The sequence below is a fragment of the Gopherus flavomarginatus genome, chromosome 4 (assembly GCF_025201925.1).
Source record: "Gopherus flavomarginatus isolate rGopFla2 chromosome 4, rGopFla2.mat.asm, whole genome shotgun sequence".
Lineage (NCBI taxonomy): Eukaryota > Metazoa > Chordata > Testudines > Testudinidae > Gopherus > Gopherus flavomarginatus.
The window spans coordinates 50582659-50604651 of NC_066620.1; the positions used below are offsets into that span (position 1 = coordinate 50582659).

A 21993-nucleotide genomic window follows, 5' to 3' on the forward strand; every position below is an offset into this window, starting at 1 on the left:
GTTCCTGGTGCTCTGCAGTGGAAAAATAGGGTGAATAGAAGCATTTCTATTTCTGCTACTGTTGTTAATATAGTCAGTTGATCTGGGTTTGCTTTCTGGCCAATATACCTGCCTCTTGGTAGAGGAATCATAGTGTCTTCCAGTGAAGGCACTGGACTGGGAGTAAGGAACTCGGGGTTCCATTCCCAGTGCTGCCATAGGATCGGGCAAGTCACTTCACCTTTTTGTACCTCAGTTTCCTAATCTGTAAAATGGGGATAATGCCTGCCTACTTCATAATGATATGAAGAAAAACTCATTAACATACATGAGGTGCTCGGATACTAGACTGAAGTGCCAGAGAAAAGTCAATTAAATAATAAAATTCTAGCAAATGGTGGCAAACATGGACATCTTCTCTACAAATTGTGAATGGCACTCAGATGACAACATGGAAGATGAACTGGAGGCAGAAATGGCATTCATGTATCAGGAAACGCTTACTATACTAGCAATTTCCAATATGTTTTTTAAAGTGGTGTCCCACAAATTTTGGTATTTTTTATTAGCAAAAGAAATACTATTATAGTAACAATGACGTAAATACAGATTTTATATGTATCCTCCAAACTAATTTCAATATTAATGGAAATAACAATACAATGGACAAAATACAACTACAAAAGATGGCATCACTAGAAATTAGATATAACCTGCTACAGTATACCATATAGCTACAGTCAAAATTGGGCATAAAATAAGATATAGACTCAATGGAATAGGAAATGTATATTGTTCTTCCAATTAACATTTACACTGAAACACTATTAAATACTAACAAGCCTCTGCTCAGAGTATGTAATTTAGGTGAAGGTAAAGTTTGACAAGTTAAATCCTAGATATGATCAAAATTTGCCACTGGCATAAGTGGATGTGTGACTTCATTGATATCAACATTTGTCTGTGTTATGATGTATAACAAACTCCTTGATTTGCTCTCTCTCTCTTCTGGGGTGGGGATGGTATTAAAAGAGCTTTTCTTTAGAGCTAGATCAAGTAGGAGAACAGTGATTATGATGGGGAGCAGGAAAGGTCCCTCTGCTGCCTCTGAAATGGAGCAACTATGCACCCAGTGCTGAGATGTAGGAGCAAATTTTCAACAGAGCTCAGATTTTTCAGGGCTCAACTCTCATTTAGGCACCTAAATAAGGGCCAGCTTTTCAATCCTGCTGCACTCTTTAGAAAAGCTGGCCACTTACTTTGGTGCTTAAATGGGAGCTCAGCAGTTCTGGAAATGTCTGACCCCATTGTGGATGCTGAGCTTTTTTGAAAATTCTGTCCTGAAGACACAGTCTAGTTGAGGTTGTTACTGATTAAGCAATTCCAAAAACTGTTCTCCTGGATCTCTCTGTTTGGTATTAATCCATGCACAAAAGCATAAAATGCTATCACAAAGAGACAGGCAGGTCACCTTTTACATGTGTGTGTGCACAAGTAACTCTGTGTATATACACTCACACACACGATGCAAACATTTCACCTCTCCTAACATCTGAGAAACTAATTGGAACATGAATATTTTGGAAAATGTTCACAGTTATTTTTCTATGTGAGTAAACAAAGTGCTCATTGGTGCCAGATTGTTTCCACTGAGCAGTGTACAGCTGAACACGGAATTTTCTTGCAGTCATTTTGAGGTACCTGTCTGTCTTTATGTGTGCTTGGAAGGAAGGAAGGAAGGAAGGGAACAGTGATATTGATAAGACAACCATTAATAGTAAGTCTCTTTTCTGGTATTAAAGCATAAAGAGTGCATTAATTATTATTGAATCAAGCCAGATGTTTAAAACTAAGCTGTTAATTTAGATGAATGTCATATCAAGCACTGCAGGTCAAAAAAGAATTACTGAAATCATGACTGTACGCAGGGCTGAACTGTGTGTAAAAAACGTGAAAACCTTTATGCTGTTATGTAGATAAACTATAGATTCTTCCCAGACTTTATATGCATTCTGGTTTTTATCAATACCTATAAAAGATTGTTCTTTAAATGGGAAGTACAGACATAGTATGATGTCTAGGGAATTGTAGAAGCAGAACTATAATGGTCATCATTCAAAAGTGAAAACTTGCTAATAGATACCACACAGCACTACCTGAAATACAAAATTTCCCCTCTGCTCTTAGTATAGGAAATAATGGTGGTATCTTAGATACCATTCTACAGAAACTGTTGGAATATGGTGAAATTTTAATGGTATCAATGGCATATACTGTAGGAGAACTTAGGATTGCAAAAAATTGGTATTTTATGACACCTAGGTTTGTCAGTCCATACAAAGAGCTTGTGGTATTTATTAAAAACAGAGTCCAATCAAGGTTAAGACAATCCACAATTTTTTTTCTGCCTCTAAATACCAGCAATGAAAATGGTATGATGTTGAATTGTAAATCATTAAATACAGATACTGTGTCAGAAACCCCTTATTGTCTATTATTTACATTAGAGTTAACCTGGGATTCTTTTTAGACAAGATAGAACAGCCAAAAACATATGAAATCTGTAAGATTCCTTGTGGTACTTGATCTTTTTTTCCTCAGATAAAGAATATGAGTCCATTAATGTTAAGTTGGGAGAATAAATATCTGAACAACACTAGAATTGCTTGAAGAAAAAAGATATGACAACAACAAAATGTATTTAAAACCAAATTATTAAATGATTATTCTTATAATTGCATTTCATTCTAGGATATCTATTGTAGTTCCATTTACATTAATCAAGGTCATGGTTACGTAAAACTGAACTACTCTATTTTGTCTAGGAAAAAGCTTATACTGTACTTTTAGTAGAATTTGCAATCGAAACACTAAGGGTTTGATTTTCTGTAATGACTTGTAATTTTGTAAGTGCAATTCACACCTACAAATTAGTGAGATAGCAATTGGTAACATCTAACTACCCGAGTTGTATGTGCAACCTACTAAAACTAGAGATTGGTTTGACCTTTTCCTGAAAATGATACTTGAAGAATCCAATCCTGAATTCCTGCTCAGATAAAACTCCTGCTTATGTCAATGTGTGTTTTCTTAAGTAAAAAGTTCAGTGGGAATACTCATATGCTAAAGAGCTTCTAGGATCAAGATTTTGGCCCTTAGTAACTAAAATGTCTAGTGCTAACAATATAAATACCGTTAACACAAAACCAAGTTGGAGTTAGGTGGCTGATATGCATTTTAAATCCTTTTCACAATAGTTTAGTTTCAAGCCAGCATATAATTTTATTAAAATATGGGGAGGAAATGATTTCATTTTAACTTGCTTTGAATTTTAATGCAGTGCACTATATTTGTTCACATTACCCTGGATGTAATTCCTACTGAAGTTGATGGGAATTGCAGTAACTTAAGCTACAGATGAATTTGGTCCACTACATGTAGCATGTATAACTAAACTTTTTTGATATCTTATGCAATTATCCATCATATCTTTTTTATTGAATAACCTATATATAAAATAGCAAAAATAAATAAAATAGATCCCTACATGACCATAACTTTGGTGTTCTGCACCTGGAATATAATCTTGGGGGAAACCTTTCCTATAACTATGAAGCGTTTTGAACTCAATATTCAGCCTGCTCTAAAATAAATCATCTTCCAAACAAAAAGAGCCTTTGACCATTGAATGGCATACTAGAACCATTCTGGGTAGGGTAAATACAAATTAAGAAGATTCAATAAGGGGATGGAGGATATTTAACAAAGAAACAAATGGTGATTTGGTTTTGCATTTTTTGAGTTATATCTCCAATTAAAAATGCAAAATGCTAAATACCATTACAAAGACAAATAGGAAATTACAACTTCATTGTTGAAAACAATTTCCCTCCTATCAGTCTGAGGCTTCATGCATCAATATTGTAGATGAACTGTTAATTACAAAATCAATTAAAAAATTATTTCTAAAAACAGTCACGCGTCCTGACTCTCAGGGGGGCAATTTGGGCAGAAGGTCTCATCTCACTAGGACCGCGCCAAATCACAAGTCGTCATCCACAAGTAAGCAAAAGCAATCTGGTTTTTCATTTTTCAGCGCGGCTGAGCCCAGCCTGAGATTGATCGTCACATATGGCCCCAGAAAACAAACTGTCAATACCTTGAATGCTGCAGAATTTGAACAAATAGCCGTCCGCCCATTCAAGCCACTCATTGCATCCCATTTAACAGATTTTATTGACAGTTTCCTTCTTGTAATTAAAGGGAAAACTACTGGCCAGCAACCAAGATAAAGTTCAAAGATAGGGTCAAAACAAAAGCAGATGGAGGGGCACGGTGTGACTGTCAATGGTACATAGCATCAGAGCACGTTATTGACACACAGATATCTAATGATCGGCACGTCATTAAAGAGGAATCTATCCTGAACTTTATGCAAATGATAAAAGGGACTTAAGACCATAATAAAGCATTAGAGAGACAAAAGGAAAACCAACAAAGCACAAATGATTTTTACTTATCAGACACTCTTCACTGCTTCAGCACTTTTACATTCAAATTTAGAGAAAAAAAATCACTTTTTGCAATTCTTAACACCTTCTGCACAGGTAATATCTTTTAGTGAAACTTTACCATAATAATAGAGGATTCATATGGTAAAGTGTAGTCCTTGTATGATGAAAAAGGGATTTCCCCCCCCGAAACCGACTCTGGGTTCACCTTACCAATACATTTAATAGCTGTATTCAAGGAAATCATATACTGCATCCATCCATTCTATTCAGTTTAAGTGAAATGATTAGTCTTATCTGGATTATGAAATGGATTTACTAGAATAACGTCTATATTCATTTGAAAGGATCTCTGCTTGTGTAATACCTTCCAAATTATCTAGCGTATTATTCTTTACTGCATTAGGAATATGTTCCACAAAGGCTTAAAACTGTAAAGAACTTCCTTAATTTGAACTACCTTGTTTATAGCCTTTCTATATTAGAGCCACAAAAAGTGAAGGTCCATTTACGAATTACTTATTCCTAAACATTGTTTAGAACAACCATGCAGAAGATACTATGGGAAGGAAAAAAGTGATGCGAAAAAAATGTAGCAACCATCATGACAAACTGCCAACCTGAATTAGCAAGCGCTATAGCTTTCAGGGTCACAAACTCTTCTTTCTCCAACTTCATGCTCTTGTATTTCTTTACCAGCTGCAGGATGGCGTTGTTGAGGTCAAGAAGGCCTGCTAATTTGGACTGGTCTTCATCCATAATATAATCTTCAGCGTAGACAAGCTCATCCTCAAAAGAAAGTGATCGGTACACTACACCCAGGATCAAAATCTCCATCCAAGCACTCTGCAGAAGGCTCATCTGGTCAGCTAGAGACAAAGTGGAGAATCCTAAACAGCAAAAAAAGGGCAGGGGAAAAATATTAAATAAGTTCAAATGCACCATAACTCTGCATTACAACTTTCCCTTTTTGTTTTCTTTTTATGTAAGTTATGAATCAATATATATGGATTCCACTCTCCCCCTCTGCAAGATCAATCAGCATAAAATTAAAGGGCTTCTAATCAAGGTAAAAATTAGAAGCAAGCCTGAATTTGTATGTATTTTCTGTAGGAGTTGCATTCATTCTGAAGCAACGTAAAATGGTTTGCACTTCCTCTTCTCAGTAGAAACATTCTAAAATCCACTGCTATGAGGCTCTGATCTGATGGCATCTAACAAGTTAGATAACAAAAAACGTAGGTTTAAAGGGCTTTTATTAGCAGAAGCTTAGTTCTGTTCATCACTGCTGTAAAGAGAATGAGCTAATGTCTTCAGAGGCCCCCTTTAAACCAAGGAGCATGTTTTCAAAAAAACTTTTTTAACAGGAAAGATTTTATGCCTTAATAGAATTAAGGTGATTATCACAATGAGCAAAGAGCGTTTTGAACTTCAACCTCAGCAGAAAGAGAAGTAAGGCCTATCCTCTTCAGAAAAGACGCTAATTACTTCTGTAATGGCTTCTGACTCTACTACGGTTGCTGAAATAACAGGATGGCACATTAAAGTGCCAAGTGAATAGTAATCACACAATCATTTTTGAGAGGGAGAGAGAAAATTTAATAATGCTTCTTAATGAATTTAAGTTTTGCCTTCTTTTTTTTCCTGCTCTCTTTCCTAATAGGATCACTAAGGGCAAGTATCTTTACTGTCTTACCTTTTCAAGCTCTTGTTTACAGTAGCTGTTAATTTATTATATCAAACTGCTAATATCCCCAATCACATTAGGAGCTACAGAACAATATGGGAAAGGAAGTGATTTCCTGGCCTGTTGGTGAAATGTAGTAGTTTGCCAGTTGGCACCATCAACCACAAGTACTTAATAAAATCATCAAAGGGGATTAGTCAAGCTTTTCTTAAGGGGGTCTTAAGACATGTCTGAAGCTTTCATGTAGTTGTTTATGGAGCTGCTTACATGTTCTCTGACAGGGTTCCTGCTGCAAGAAGGGTCTTTTTGTCGTTCAACTATACTTAAACGTATTTCCCTCCTGTTTTGAAAGTCTGGATTTACATTCCAGTAAGAATATAACAAACTGGCAAATTTACACAGGTGTCTGCTACAAATTAGTAACAAACCTATTACATTTATTTTATTAATGCATCTAAAGCAGCAAGCATCCATAAAAACTGAAACACAAAACTGGCTGCTCTCTCTCTCTCATTTTCATTTTCTCATACTGTCTTTTGTGCCCAGTGATAGAATTGTAGTTCCCTGCCTTCAAAACAAATCCAACAAAAATAGCAAGCAAGAACAACACTGAAGAGGTGAAAAAAGAGAACACCACATCTGTAATTAAAATAAATAGGATGGAAAGGGAAAGGAAATAATAATTTGAAAAGTCATAAGGAGGAATGTACGCTTTCAATTAGCTTTCATGCTTCTGTTCCTTTCCCTTCTCTCAAGAACCAGTTTTTCTGCAGTAGCAGATGGACAGAGCATGTAGCCTGCAGCACCGTCCTGTGACAGCCCTATTCTCCCTTCCAGACACTGCTGTTAGTAAATAGATTTACACATTCTCCAATCTCCACACATCTTTCTGCCGAATAATTAAAAGCAGGATGATTAGTTTATTGAGTGGAAGGAGGAACTTTTTTATTGAGGTCCATCCACGATTTTATCAGGGCCAGCACTTTTACGGTTGTCATGAGGGTGCAGGCATCCAATTTTTCTTATCTGCCTGATTAATACAAACGCTGTTTCAGGACGCATTAATTAACAGATACAAATCTACGTTCTCATGGAAGGATCAATACAGAGAAGAAAAGAGGCATCAATGTGAATTTAGTGCTGATGATGGAGAAGGCACTCTATTGACATTTACGTGCATGGAAACTTTAAAGTTGCAGTAGAGCCCCTTTGTCCCTGTGATTTACAAATGACCAATTTTTTAGCTATAACAATGTTTCACACACTTCTGAGGGGTTTAATTAAGCAAAAGGCAATAAAATCAGTTTTGATTAAAAAAAGTTTAACTTGCATTCACCTCCTTTCTATTTTTCTCAAAGCTCTCAACTTGCTTCTTTTATTTACATATCTACTTTTGTACAAGAGTTTTTACAAATTACAGTGTGTTTCAATACCACATTTATCGTGTGTCATAATAAAAGGAAACCACATACAATCTCTATGAAAAAAATGAGGACGCTGCCTGTGATTTACTGTGCAGTACTTATGAAGAATGCATCTTCTGCAGATGCATTACAGATGCTAAGATTTTTCACAGGAAATGTTTAAAAATCAAACACAAATTATTATATCAAAGAAACTGACAAATATAAATCCCAAAATTCTACCCTTTACTAATAAACAAATATGCAGGGTCATTTCCTCCTCTGTTAAAAGCAACTTTTGCTTGAAAGTCTGCTCAGTGAAAGCCTATTTTTACTCTTAGGTACAACCCTTCATGGGAACGTAAAGTTGAATCTTGTAGAACCTAACCTATGGAGTGGTTTTTTGTTTTTGTTTTTTTGCCAGAATATTTGGAAGCATAAGGCATGCCTATAGTACAATACAATTTTCCTTTCACTGGACATTCAGCATATCACAGTAAATGAAGGGGTTAAGAAGGGATGTGTGTTTACATAATGAGATCTTTTTAAAATTGTTGAGACCCCTATTCCTTTATCTCATCGAACTCTGGTCCTGACCCTACAAACCTTACCCACATGAACACTCGCTATTTGTGTTTCAACTCCTACTTCAATGAATCAATCAGGACCAAAATTTGTTCTAAATTTTGGGCAGAAGTTCCAAAATTTGGCCTTCTATTTGCAAATATAGGAACATTTTTTATGAAAAATATATTTTAATTATACCTAATATCCAGATGTAGTGACAGCAGCAGTGTTACTAACTAAAGTCACAATAAATAGATATATGAAGTGTTTTCATTAGCAATACTAAACTAAACTAATAACTCAAATAACAATTTGTCCTAGCTTGAAAAAATACTAACCTTGTTTTCTGACAAGTGACTATTTTCTATTCAAAATGTAATTATTTGAAAAGAAATCCCCAAACTATGTATAAATACATGTCAAGGTATCTGGACTAGTTATAGGCTTCTAGCTCACAATAGTGAACTCTTTTCAAATAGACATAAGAGGTTGCATTATGGTTGTGTTGCTGAACTTTATATAGTGTGTTGCATAGGTCTTTAATCCCTGGTGTTTGACAGGTCATAGTTTAAAATATTCAGCTGTATTATGACTTTTTAAAATGCACTTATATTGTGGTACTTTCCCTCCCTCCTTCCCAGCTTGGACCATTCCATGCATATTGGTGACAACTTTGATCTCTCTTCATCTCCTTCCCCGAGTCAGTGCCATTTAATGTATCTCAGGCATTTTGCTAGCAGAATGACTCTGTACCTTGACCTGCAGTTAAATAGCATGTTTATCTGCAATACAGTGTGCTCCAAATAAACCAGATGACAGTTTGGAATAACGTCATTTGGAAAGACTGAAAAGCTTCTCAAGAGTCAGGTACCCCTGAGGTAATAAGCTTGAAGGAAGCATGTTTTGTGCCAACCCTCCTGCCATCTTCTACTAGACGCTCATGTGCTTGACAATGATGCCATGGGCACTTGTCAAGATTTTTTTTTTATTTTTGCCTGCAAACTGATGCACTTTGCAGTCAACTTACAAAAAAGGCTAAGCATTTGAAAGTGTGAAGGGCAAAAAATATCTGACGGCTAGTCTTCAAAAATACACTTTCATTTCAGAAAGTATAAATGTTTATTTCCTGAGCTGAGTGTTGACTGAAATAGGCTGCAGTGCAGGCATATGAATTTAACCCCTGCTAGGCATTCTTTCCAGTGCCATTTTTATGTAGCTGAGTGCAAGCACTGTAAATCTACAGGGTGTCTCATAATATCAGTTAGCAATGGCATTGATTTGCTGGTTACAGTTGTTTTCTTTTTGAGGGGGGAAAGGGGGAATTGTAATGTTTCTCCCTCTAAAAATAGAGACTTTTCAACACACAGTATATCACACTCAAACTGTAATTATGCCATAATGATTCACTGCGATCACTAAGTGTGAATTGAGAGAAGGTTGATTGAGCAACTTAGCATATGCTTGATTTTTCCTTTCACATACCAATAAACCCAGTGCTTAGACAAAGTGAGGAATAAATAGGTAACAAAGGCCTTAACGTTTTTATTATGTGTCCTTCCACAAACAAGAAGCTGAACCATACTATCCACAGTATTAGGAGTTCTAAACCATGGTTACATACAGATTTATCAGACTTTTAAATGGGGCTATTTAATCCATTGCTCTCTTCAAATATCGGAACATGTAGCACTTCCTTTCTATTTCACTTCACACATAGCTCCATGCTAAGCAGGGTAAATCTTTTATATTCCTGAAGCCCCTTTCCTCTACTTCATTAAGATGGACTTCGTGGACACTAACTCACTAGGGGCTAGAGTGAAGCAGCTGCAGATGGTCAAGTGCCAAAGCAAGATCGGTAGCATACACATAGCACTATGAGAACTATTTTACAAAAAGAGTGTCTACAGATATCCCTGCTATTATTTTCAGCATTAAGCATTTGATGCCTAACCCAGGCTACTCCTTCTTAAAGCCCTGTTTCTTTTGCTTCACATTAAACTAGATTTATTACATCAATAGTATTTGTTTATAAACCAGGATTTTTTTTGTATTGGATACCAAAAGAATTGACAAATCTGGAAGTTATTGATGTTTATGGATAACCTGGCCCCAATTACTTCACCATTTGTTTCCATGTTTGTTGAGTCTATGAGCAAAATATTCCTCTAGTTTCCAATGTCTTATACATCAAATATTTTCATTTACATTTTTTATAATCAAAGCTGTGCTTTAAAATGACATGTTCACTAGTGTGTTGCAAATTCCACAGTTGAAATATCAGAGTTTGGATTTTTAAATTATTTGTACTTAATTTTGATAGATTAACTTCCTTCTAAATGTTTTGTGTGTACTGGTATTTCCAGTGCAATTTCCTCATTTAAAAAATGATGCCTATTCACCATTGGCTGAAAGAACAAAACCAAAGTTTTAAAAGCTATGGCTTATTTCTCTCTCCCTCTTTTCCTGCACAGCAGAATACTTTATCTAGTGTGCTTGGCTTGGGATTCAAATAATCAACAGTGGGTCAAATTTTTATATCTGTTGCACCAGTGTAAATCTGCAGTAGCTCCACTTCGTTCTGAAATCAGAATCTGGCCTAATAGGTTTCCAGATTTGTTACTGTAGGACTACTGTCCTCTCTCCTTTTCACATACATTCAATACTTGCCTAGATTCACCGTGGGACTCCCACGGATGTAAACCTTGGCAGAAGACTCCAGCAGCAACATTTCTGCTATAGGCACATGAGGTTGTTTAGACAGGACAAGGGCAGCTGGGGAAAGGCACCTAGGTAGCACTGACTCCAACTTAAAGCTGTTCTCTTCCCATTGGGGAAATCCCAGGGACAGCAGGAAGCATTAATAGTACTTGGCTCTATGAGCTAAGATATGAAAAAAATTATCTAAGTTATATCTGTTCTTCTCCTTTAGAGTAAATACTCCCCTGACTTCCAAGCTCTTGAATAGCATAATCCCAGCCCAATTAATGTAATCCCATTTTTAAAAGCACAAATTTACCTCATTGTAGTCTATAAACATTTTAGCAATTAAGCAGATCTCCGAACGCAGCTGCAGTACTTTCACTCTGATATCATGTAGTCACCACCTATATTTTATAGGTTGCAGCCCCCGTTTGTCTCCTGGCAGGTAAGTACAACTCCACTGACTTCCAAAGACTTAAATCTCGTCACACCAGCTTTGAATTTGGGTCTCAACAGTACATATAGGTTCCTCAACTTGAAAATATCCGTCACAGCTGTTTGCTTCATGGCAGTCTCCAAGACAAACCCTTGGTACTGAAGGTAAGCAACTACAAACGGTGCCACAGCAAGATGGAGTCTGACAACAACTGAAGATTTTCATGTGGTAAATATCAGATAAAGCTAAAAGCGCAAACATGTCAAAACTGTAAGTCAAGACCAAATATAGACAGACTTTATCCTGCCTTTCTGGACAAATTTGAAATGTCATAGTAACACTGTACGTTTAGGGATTAGTTTGTGGCACTGTGGACCAAAGTTCTCTCTCACTTGCATTTGGCCCCATGACTTATGCACAAAACTAAGAAAAAATGATCAGTTTGTCCAACTGATGCTTTGTTACAAAGGATAAGTTAAGCCTCTCCCTCATGAATATAATGGGGAAAATAGGTGTGCTAAGGTAAGAACTGGTTTCGGCATCTGTAAACTCCAATCCTTGTCTGACAACACCCTCCACCTCATCACACAGTTTGGAAGTTATACTGTCTGCATTACGAGTTCTTATTGCCATCTGCTAGTTTTGCCATAGGGACAAGGACATTAGACAGATAGATTTCACAACAAGGGTGTCTGGGGGCCAATTTGAGTCTCCTAAGAAAGGCCCCCATGTATCCTCAGAATCTAATGTTGTCTTGGGCCAGTCCTGTTCATGTTTCCATCTTTTATTTAAATATACATTGATATTTTTATCTGTTTATGTAAGTTCTTATCAAATATTAATTTATTTTATTTTATAACACAGAAAAATGCTTACCATAAGCACTGTTGAGTAAACTTTACTGATAGGATGGCAAGTGCCAAACAGCAGATTGAGAAACCTTGGGTTTTTATCACAACGCTACTTTCATCTCATTGAAAATACAGCAGATAGATGGGTTGGCAATAAAAATGCATTCACACTGCGTGTCCATCTCAATCCATTAAGAACAATGGATTCTCACTAAGCAAATATTCACTTGTCAGAAGTATTTGCAACACTGGATTCATTCAGCAGGACTAAGTAAGTGAGGTTCACAGCAATTTAAAAGCAGCAAATTAGACATTTACAAACAGTGAAGATGCTTCTTGTCTAGCGTGACCTTTCACTCAGACTGTACAAGAGGGTGTTAATGTAATTTAAATGCCAGTTAGAGAGTAGAAGACAAAACTGAAATATTTCTATCAAGCCTTACATAATAATTCTAAAGAGGAACAATTTAAGTTTGTAAAATTTTTCCACACAGAAGGCTGCATTCCTCATGTAACTTATTGTAGTTCACAAGCATGTAGTTGTTTAAATCAGATTTACGGCCCAGAAAGAAATGTGTCCATATCTATATATCTTTTAGTTTCTTGCTATTTCCAGTTACAGTACCAATTCTTGCAAGTTTTTCTTTAAGACTAACAGCATAATAGCAGCTTGAAAGTGTCACAGAAAGAAACCTTTTAGCTGACTCCCTACTAGACTTTTCTGTTGCTAACATTCAGCAATGTGACAAGTTAGATGTAACAAGTTAGCCATAGTTGCGTGGGGACAGATTTGGTAAGCCCTCCATGCGTGGCACTTCCTTTAGAGGGGGTTCCACACACAGAAAGCTTGCAGCATTGGACTTTATTTCCCTCACCTGTAAATTCACACCATACTATCCTACTATTCTGATCTCAAAAAATTAATCAAAAAAACAGGTTTTAACAATTAAAGAGCCTGATTCTCCTCTCACACTGATTTCACCACTGGAACACTACAGACTCCAAACAGGGTTATCCCAGATTTATACTAGCATGAAGTGAAACCAGAATCAGGTCCAACATATACATTTTGATTCATCATTGGGTGCTATGAGAACAAGGGAAAAAATAACTATAAAGAAGAAAGGGATTATTTTTCCTTCCTACGTGCAGTATGGTATGTGAAAACACTTCTGTGCTACCTTTCTATGCTGGTGATTTTAACTTTAAGATATTGCCAGTGGAAGAACTCGAACATTCAGGTGAGTAGTACAGTGTGGTCCATGACACTGAAGGGCAAAGTGGGGGAGATGCGACGCTTGGACTCACCCGGCGACGGTCTGGGTCTTCGGCAGCATTTCAGCGGTGGGCGCCCCTTCAGTCACTCTGTGTCTTCAGCAGCACTTAAGGCCCCCCCCCCCCCCCCCGCTGCCAAAATGCTGACCGAAGGCTAGGGCTCGCGGGGCCCCTGCGGGGCCCGGGGCAAATTTCTCCACTTGCCCTCCCCTCTGGGCGGCCCTGCTACACTGTACACTACTCCTGAAGGGAGAGCAATCCTAATGTAAAGAGTCCTGGGTATGGTTGTTTTTTAGTACACCAGTACATACAATCTGATTTGTTTGTTTAAAGTTAAAATTTGCAGTTCTTCAACTCACAGTCTTTAAACATGGTTGGGTCCCAGCTACCTGAAGGAGTGTCTCTTCATCTGTGTAAAACTGCTGCAGGTGAGATCAATTTATGTGCTCTGACTACCATATCAGTTCCTAATGTGAACAGGTGTGAACCAGGGGCAAAACATTTTCAGTGGAATTTGCTTCAATAAATAGTCCAAGACAGCCGGAGCTTGTTAACCTTCAGGCTGAGGCATTTGCACGAGAGAGAGAGAAAGGAGCAGGTCTGTATTTATGATGCTGATAGTTTGCTTTGGATGAGTCTACTATATAAAAAGGCCCAAATTTTCAAACCCAGACTCTTAATTTTGCACTCATTTTCCCCTCAGTGAGTTGTGGATGGAAGTATTAGAATTCAGGCATGTTACTAAGAGATTTGCAGGTGCAAATGTCATTTGCACCTGCAAATCACGTAGATATCAATGTTGCATCTTTTGTGCTTACAAATGATTGTAGATGCAAAAATGCAGGTACAAAATTAGAAACTGGGTTGAAACCTCTTTGAAAATTTTGCCCATAAAATGGCCAATTTGTTTAATATGGAAAAGCCATTACGGTGTATGCACTTCCCATCAAGATGTAACGAAACATTTTATATGGTTTTCAACTAGCCTGAATTAAACTGCTCACTCACACAGGTCCCAGTGATTCAGGACTATCTAAGTATACACTTGGTGCGACAATGGGCAAAGAATCATGTCATATATCCTCAGACAATGGGAGTAACTCACACACTTCCATTAAGAAGGGAGAGAGAGCTCAGTGGCTTGAGCATTGACCTGCTAAACCCAGGGTTGTGAGCTTAATCCTTGAGGGGGCCATTTATGGATTTGGGGCAAAAATCTGTCTGGGGATTGGTCCTGCTTTGAGCAGGGGGTTGGACTAGATGACCTCCTAAGGTCCCTTCCAACCCTGATATTCTATGAAGATTGCAAAAGTTCTGATGTTGCCATTCTGATATAATGAAAAAATAGTTACACGCAAACCAGCACCAGAGCTGGCTCCCTTGCTCATAGTCTCAGCATGTGTTGAATGAGCATGGAGACTGAGTAATTCTGACTCCCTACAAATAGGCTTTCCCAAATTTTCCTAAAAAGAACCTGAAGGGAAAAAAAAAAAAAGAAAGTGACAAAACAAGAACAAAATTCATCTCCTGGAGACATTTGTATTGCCCCAGTTAGCATCACCATGGTTCCCAATTTAACAGACAGGCAACAAAACTAGAACATTCAGAATTAAAGCTTCTTAAACCTTCCTAGATTCACGCAGACTTGCAGATATTGCAGGGTCTGAAAATAATAAGGGATCATGGCACTCATATGTGGTTGTGAGTTCAATCCCTGAGGGGGCCATTTGGGGATTGGTCCTGCTTTGAGCAGGGGGTTGGACTAGATGATCTCCTGAGGTCCCTTCTAACCGTAATGATCTATGATTCTATGTGCTGCAAAGACTGGGCACAATCAATTGAATTGAAGATGGCATGAAAAGCCTTCTCTCTCAATTTCTTAGTGGTTTTTTGTTTGTTTGATTTTTCATTCACTTTCAAAATCAGATTATAAATGTTAGAAGGGGAGGGGGCTTTGTATATGTGTAACATGAGCCACAGTTTATTGATAAACTCTACTGGGTATACTTTGAGTGCTCTTTGGCTCAAATAGTGTTAGGTCATTACTGTCTGGCTTTCACTTCTCTAGGGAAGCAACCAGTCATTTTCCTCATTGAGAACAGTGGCAATCCCTGGTCCCTCCATCTTTCCATCTGGCAAAGTCAAATTTCCAGGAATTGCCCAATCTGGTTATTATGAAGCCAGTGTTGGAATGTAGTAGCATACAGCAATGGCTATGCATACAACACAATCAATGTACATAAATTAAGCCTGCCTGTGCTGTGATAGCTATGTGTGAAAAGCTTTCATAGAATCATAGAATATCAGGGTTGGAAGGGACCTCAGGAGGCCATCTAGTCCAACCCCCTGCTCAAAGCAGGACCATCCCCAACTCAGTTTACAGAATAAAAACTTATCAGGGCTGTAAAAATCTCTGATGAATGTATCCCTCACTCCCTCTTACAAAAAAAGCCACATCAAAGCATTGTGTTATAAACTTTCTGCCTCATATCTTTTCCTGAGCGGGTTTTTGCTTCCTTCTACTAGTTAGTTTCTTTCCTTAATGTTGTGGTGCCACTGAACGTTTCAAATAATATTTGCATTTGCCCTGCTCTCAGGGGATTCAGAAGGGGAGGAGAGAAAGAGGAAGACTGGTACCTCTCCTGTATGAATATAGAGGGTTCACTTGCCCTAGCTGAGTGTGTATGTACCATTAAGATTACTACTATGGAGTATCTTGAGTCTGAAACAGTCCAAATAATAAAGAAAGAAAAAAGCTGCCTGATTCTAATATACCTAATTAGCCATCAGCAGATTCTTAATTGCATACATTAGGATGATTCCATAGTGGAGATTAATTCTAAATATACCCAAGCAGCTGGTTAAGATGCCATGGATTACAGTGTGGACTGTACTTTTCCACTTAATTAGATATCAAAATTAAGCAGCAACAAGCATTTTGACATAACGGGGATCAAGCCGCCGCTTGGCATCCCAGAGCTGCACTAAAGTGACCGCTAAACAGAGCCGCACAGATGGAGAGATATTAAATGCCGCACTGGAAAGTAATTTCAAATAATAAAATATCAATATTTACATTTTAATTACCCCTACTGAGAGCCGCTCTGTCATTTTCACTATTGCCGACGCAGCAAGGGGTAGTGGAATGACATTGCGGCTCTGACTGCAATGACTATTTTGTTTCCATTAAAGAATGACAAGTGTTTTAGAGGCAGTGACACCCAGTGTGTGAACAAGAATGACAGCAGATCAGAAAATTCCTATTAAGGGAATAAATGACTCAACAAGAGAATTTATTCCAAGCAGCCAGCTCCTTTTTGAAACACATAATCCTTCCAAATTTTCTGGGGAAAGTTTATTATTAGAGATGCCTAAGGGAAACCTTAGCCTCACGTGAAATATTTAGAAAGGCAAGACATTACACGATGACTGATCAGTTTAAAACAACGATACTGCAAGTGGGCAAATATCTGACAGTTTTGTATAAATCAAAATAGCTTGGGGGGGGGTAAAATGGGAAACTACTGGCACTTCCTATAAAAGGAGTTTCCCTCCTGTCAAATGACCTCACAAAAGTTTTGACTGACCATAAAGAATGCTGGGTTTATTTTTGCTATCTTTTCATTAATTTTATTACAATTAGTCCAATGAACGCTGCCTCATCTGGACTGCAGTATGCTGGTCTTTGGAATTGTTGCCAGGAACTGATCACAACAGGTTGCATGCATGTCTTCCGCTCTCTCCCTCTTTTTAAGATAGGTATATTTTTTTTTCTTTCCTTCTGTCCTTCAGTATTTACATCAGAGGCTACTGAGTTACTCTTGAAGCACCTAACCAAATCTAATTACTCCTTAGCAGGTCTGAGGTCAAGATTATGAAAAAATATACATATATTAAATCTGACTTGCACAAAGAAGAACAGAAAGGAAACAAATATGAAAAGAATTTTTAAAAGAAAAGACTTCCTTGGAGATGTCTGTCAAATTGTAAAGATCTTGACAGAATTTCAATGTGCCCAGATATGAGAAAGTGCATAAAAGAAAATACTTAGTCAGTACACCATAGTATGCAGCTAACTAGCCCTTCTGTTTCATGGCATCTATTTATTTAAGGCATGGAGAGCTAAACATCTATGAATGCAACAAATGGTTAAAAAAGAAAACAAATAGAATTTTTATAAAAGGAAAAAGAAAAGCTTGGTGATGGTGTCTATTTTTAAGAGTTTTACAGATAAGTTTGACATAAAATGTAAGAGTGAAGTACAGAAATGTGACCCTCATATTAGTTGCCTAACTAGTTGATCTTCCTCCTCTTCCTCCTTTTTCTTTAAGTACCCAGGAAGTACTTCTTAAGCATCCCTAATGCTTTTAGGACAAGACACTTCCCCATTTCTCAGCCACTAGCACCTTTTAATTTCTGAAAGAGCCACGGTTGAAAATCTTAATTAATTGTTCCATACTGCTTCAGGATCATTATGCAATGTAATAAAGGCCGTGTAATTATGAAATTTTACAGCCATTACCAAGGCTGATGGCTCGTATTTCATCCTCAGCTGGACCCAATGGCTTTTAGCCACTCAGCTCCCCTTTGATGAACTACAGACAGATCTATCAGGCCCAAACAATATCCAGGCAAGGCGGCTATAATAGCTACCTACAGATGAAGCCATAGATAAAGATAAACTATAAATCTACACACAAATGCAGGCACATTGCCTCAGGATGACAGAGGGGAGAGGATGAGACACTTGGGAAAGCAGGCTGCTTGCATGAAGGCAACCTTCTGTGGCTCTCTCTCTTATTCAATATGGAATTTGTTTGATTTCTTGAAGATGTAAAACCTTTGTTGAATGCCTCACTGTTTTAGAAAATAATCAAATAGTAGTAGATAGGCTGGGGGGGGGGGCACACATTTTTCTGTGGAAGGGAAGATGCCACATTAATCTTCTGTAGAGTTTGAAGAAAGGAATTTAAATGGGCAAATTAACATGCCCCAGATGAGAGAATTTCAAGTCAACAAGTTTTGTAAATTATAGCCTTCTGTTCTCCTTCCCTTCATCTTATACATTCAAAAATGTATTCAGTTTAATTCCTTCTATCAAGAAAAGCAAATATAAATTAATTTTTACATGCATAAAAGTGACATTCTGAATATATGTTATGAGATTTAGTTAGATTTTAGCTTTTCACTGTAGGCAGTAATGAAGATGAGGTAAGGAAACTTAACCTCATGCAACATCCTCATAGACCAGTGTTTCTCAATGACTGGTCCGTGGACTGGTGCTGATCCCTGAGATCTCCCAGACACAGTTTAGGAAGTAAGCAAGCTGGTCCCTGGTATCAATGACTTTGCTCTTCAATTTGAGAATAAAAACTAAAGTGAAAGTTGAAGGAACAGGTAACAGGCTTAGTTATTAGCATTACCTGCTTTTGTAAAAAGGACCCTCATTGACTTTGGTACTTGGGTCACCATAATCTACGCATTTTATGAAGATGATGGGAATGGGATTATTTTATGGCTGGCAGGATGGTAAGTGCTGTCTGTTTGGCTACTCTCTAGGGAGAAAAAACACTGGGCTGCAGCGTTTCTGCCCTACCATGATGGAGACTATGCACAAGTTTGGGAACATCACCATGACCAATTACATTCCTTCTACAGTACCCATGACCATTCAACGAGTAGTCCTGGAGCTTGTGCCATATTAATGGTTAAAAGGAAAGAACATCCCAGAAGAAAGGCAGGCAGGAAGGGTGTCCTTGAAAGCAGGCACACCCATCTCACTGATATCTGTAAGTACTCTTCTACTCTTTTTTTTTAAAGTATTACTAACAGGACATGTTTATATGATGTACGCATATACTTTTGTCAATCATTTTCTCAATTGGGAGTCTATGATTAACATTGAATTTGAAAAGAGGTCCGCCAACAAGTGTGAGAACCTCTGCTCTAAAAACATCAATGGTGCACCTTCATTTGGAATACTGTAGGCAGTACTGGTCACTCAAAAAGATATTGTAGCTTTAGAGGGGGATAAGAGAAAGGCGACAAGAATGCTTAGATACATGTCCTACGAAGACATACGGAAAAAATGGGATTTTTACTTTAGAAATGAGATTAATAAGAGGAAGCATGGATAAAAGCATAAAAACCAGATGATACAGAGAAGGCAGATCAGGAGTTTCTGTTCTCCCTGCTTCACAGCATCAGAAGTAGGGGATATTCAAGAAAAATGAAAGGTACCAAATTCAAAACTGAAAAAAAGAACTACTTTTTCATTTAATGCATAATTAGACTGAGGAACTCAGTGCCACAGGATGTCACAGAGACCAAGAATTTAACAAGATTTAAAGGGAGATTGGACGCTGATATAGAGAACAATAATGTTCAGAGTTGTAAAAGTTAAAGCTCTCTCTCTCTCCATATTATATGTATACACACACACACACACACAGACACACACTTACTTGCTTATTTCTAAGCAATAAAGACCGTGCACTTCAGAGTTTAAACCAATTTCTAGTCATTAGGGATTATGATGAGATCTTCACGGAGACAGATTACCACACATCTGCCTACTGTGGGGATCTTGCACCTCACTCTGAAGCATCGGGTATTGACATTGTTGGAGACAGGATACTGGACTACAAAAACTGTCTGATCCAGTCTGGCAATTCCTGTGTTCCTAAAAATGGAATTAATGATGGCCCCAGAAGATAAACTGAATTTAAAAAAAAAATAGGTGTTGGGAAGATGGACATCAGCTACAGAGTTTCAATATCACAACATCTGGACTTTCACTGTCTGTATAGGTTCCTAAAATCATGCATCATGTTGACTGTCAGGGATGGATAAACCACATTCTGAGGCTTGAGGCTACTTCTGTAGAAATAAAATATGGGTGAGAAGTCTGCGTTACTCGCACATAAATTGCACATATACACGTGTGTGTGTGTTTATTTGTGTACGTTGCTTTAAGCAAACTGATGGCACTCTGAAAGCTACTGAGATTAGGAGGGCTCTTTTCGGTAATTTTGCTTTCTTGGCCTGTTTCATTATAAAGTGTTTTTTAAAAAAATCATCCAGCTGAATTATAAGCACAACATAATAGTATAATCAAACATCTTAAGTCTGAGAGATGTCTCCATAGTTACAGAGGGTCACTAGTCAGCAGGTCTGCAAGTTCAGGGAAGGGATGAGATGTGTGATTCTGGTTTCTTCTAGCATAAACATTGTCAATCCTTGATATATGGTCTATTAAGGACCAGGGTGTGCTGTTAACATGCTTTATTGAAAGTGTATGTGAGGACAGTATTCATTGCACATGGTGTGAATTGATCTATTTCCGTACTGTATTTGGAAGCATCGTAAACATTCTCAATGGACAAAAAGAAAGGAAAAACCCCAGCATAAACGTTAAACATATACAGCATACTAAAACATCTAAAATATTAGACTATAGAGATACTCATGGACTCCCATCCCTGGATAGCATTTAAATCACTTCCTTAAACTGTAAAAAGTTACCAAAATTCAGCTGACTACTTTAGCTGAAACATAGGGCTATATACAATTGGGAATGTTTGATGTAGACTGATAAAAACTGTCAAATCCTCCACCCCCACCACTTCCCAGCCAGTTGACTTGTGCTTAGCCAAATTAGCATCAGCCTCATGCAAGAGCCCCTTAGCTTTGTTTCCTTTTATCCTCCCACCCAATCACTCACACTACTAGGATGAAAAGCAAATACAGATATGCTCAGCAGGAGCATTTTTCAATGATGAAACTTCAAGAAGGATGTAGCCCCAAAGAGGCTGTGATTCTCAGTTCTATCAGGAAAGGTAATACCAACGAACATGCAATAACAGCCTAATAAAACATAAAAAAACTAAATTACATTAAAATTGGATAAAACCTGTATATCTTATCCGGTGCTTCTTGTTTTACAAAAGAATTGCTTGAATTTTTATGCACTTTGGTAACTGTCCAATTAGTAATTATAAGTACATGTGTATTCCATAACGTGAGAATTCAACTAGTTTTTAAATGAGGACAGGAAATTTCTGTGTGACAAATAATTCAGGCAATTAATTTATGGCTTACTGTATATTGGTTGAGGTAGAACTTGCCCCAGCACATTGAAATGATGAGACGTTTATCATTCCAATATATAGATTAAAAAACAAACAAAAGGGAACCAATAGTATATATTTTGATCAAAGACAGATTTTCAGTATTGCTTTTATATCGTTTTCCTTTTTCATGTAAGCCATTCAGTTTTCAATTTTCAATTTTGAACATTCTCATGCAGATGGCATGCTACCATAAGATGTTTCTAAGAAATCTGTTTTAGATTACATGAACAGGAAATCTTCTGTTAAGTGTTTTAAAGACAACCTGTAATAAGAAAATATATTGGCTTAGGGAAAAACATTACCATACATCCAGACCAAAACCAGAAAGGAAATGGTGCATAATTGTATGTCTTCACTGTTAAGATTCATTTAATGCCACAAAAATCTGTAGCTGCTGTTATGCATGCCATGTTTTACTCTGATTTTCTACACTTGGTATTCCCCAACTGAAC

General features: G+C 37.5%; 1 protein-coding gene across 7 annotated transcripts in view; it reads right to left on the bottom strand.

Moving 5' to 3' along the window:
- Nucleotides 1–21993, bottom strand: part of ESRRG (estrogen related receptor gamma) — a 489078-nt gene that overhangs the window by 11696 nt on the left and 455389 nt on the right. For all 7 annotated transcript variants that reach the window (XM_050950238.1, XM_050950240.1, XM_050950241.1 and 4 more), the window contains one exon: nt 5111–5380. In XM_050950238.1, coding sequence (XP_050806195.1) covers nt 5111–5380 — 270 coding nt within the window. The remainder of the gene's footprint in view (nt 1–5110; nt 5381–21993) is intronic.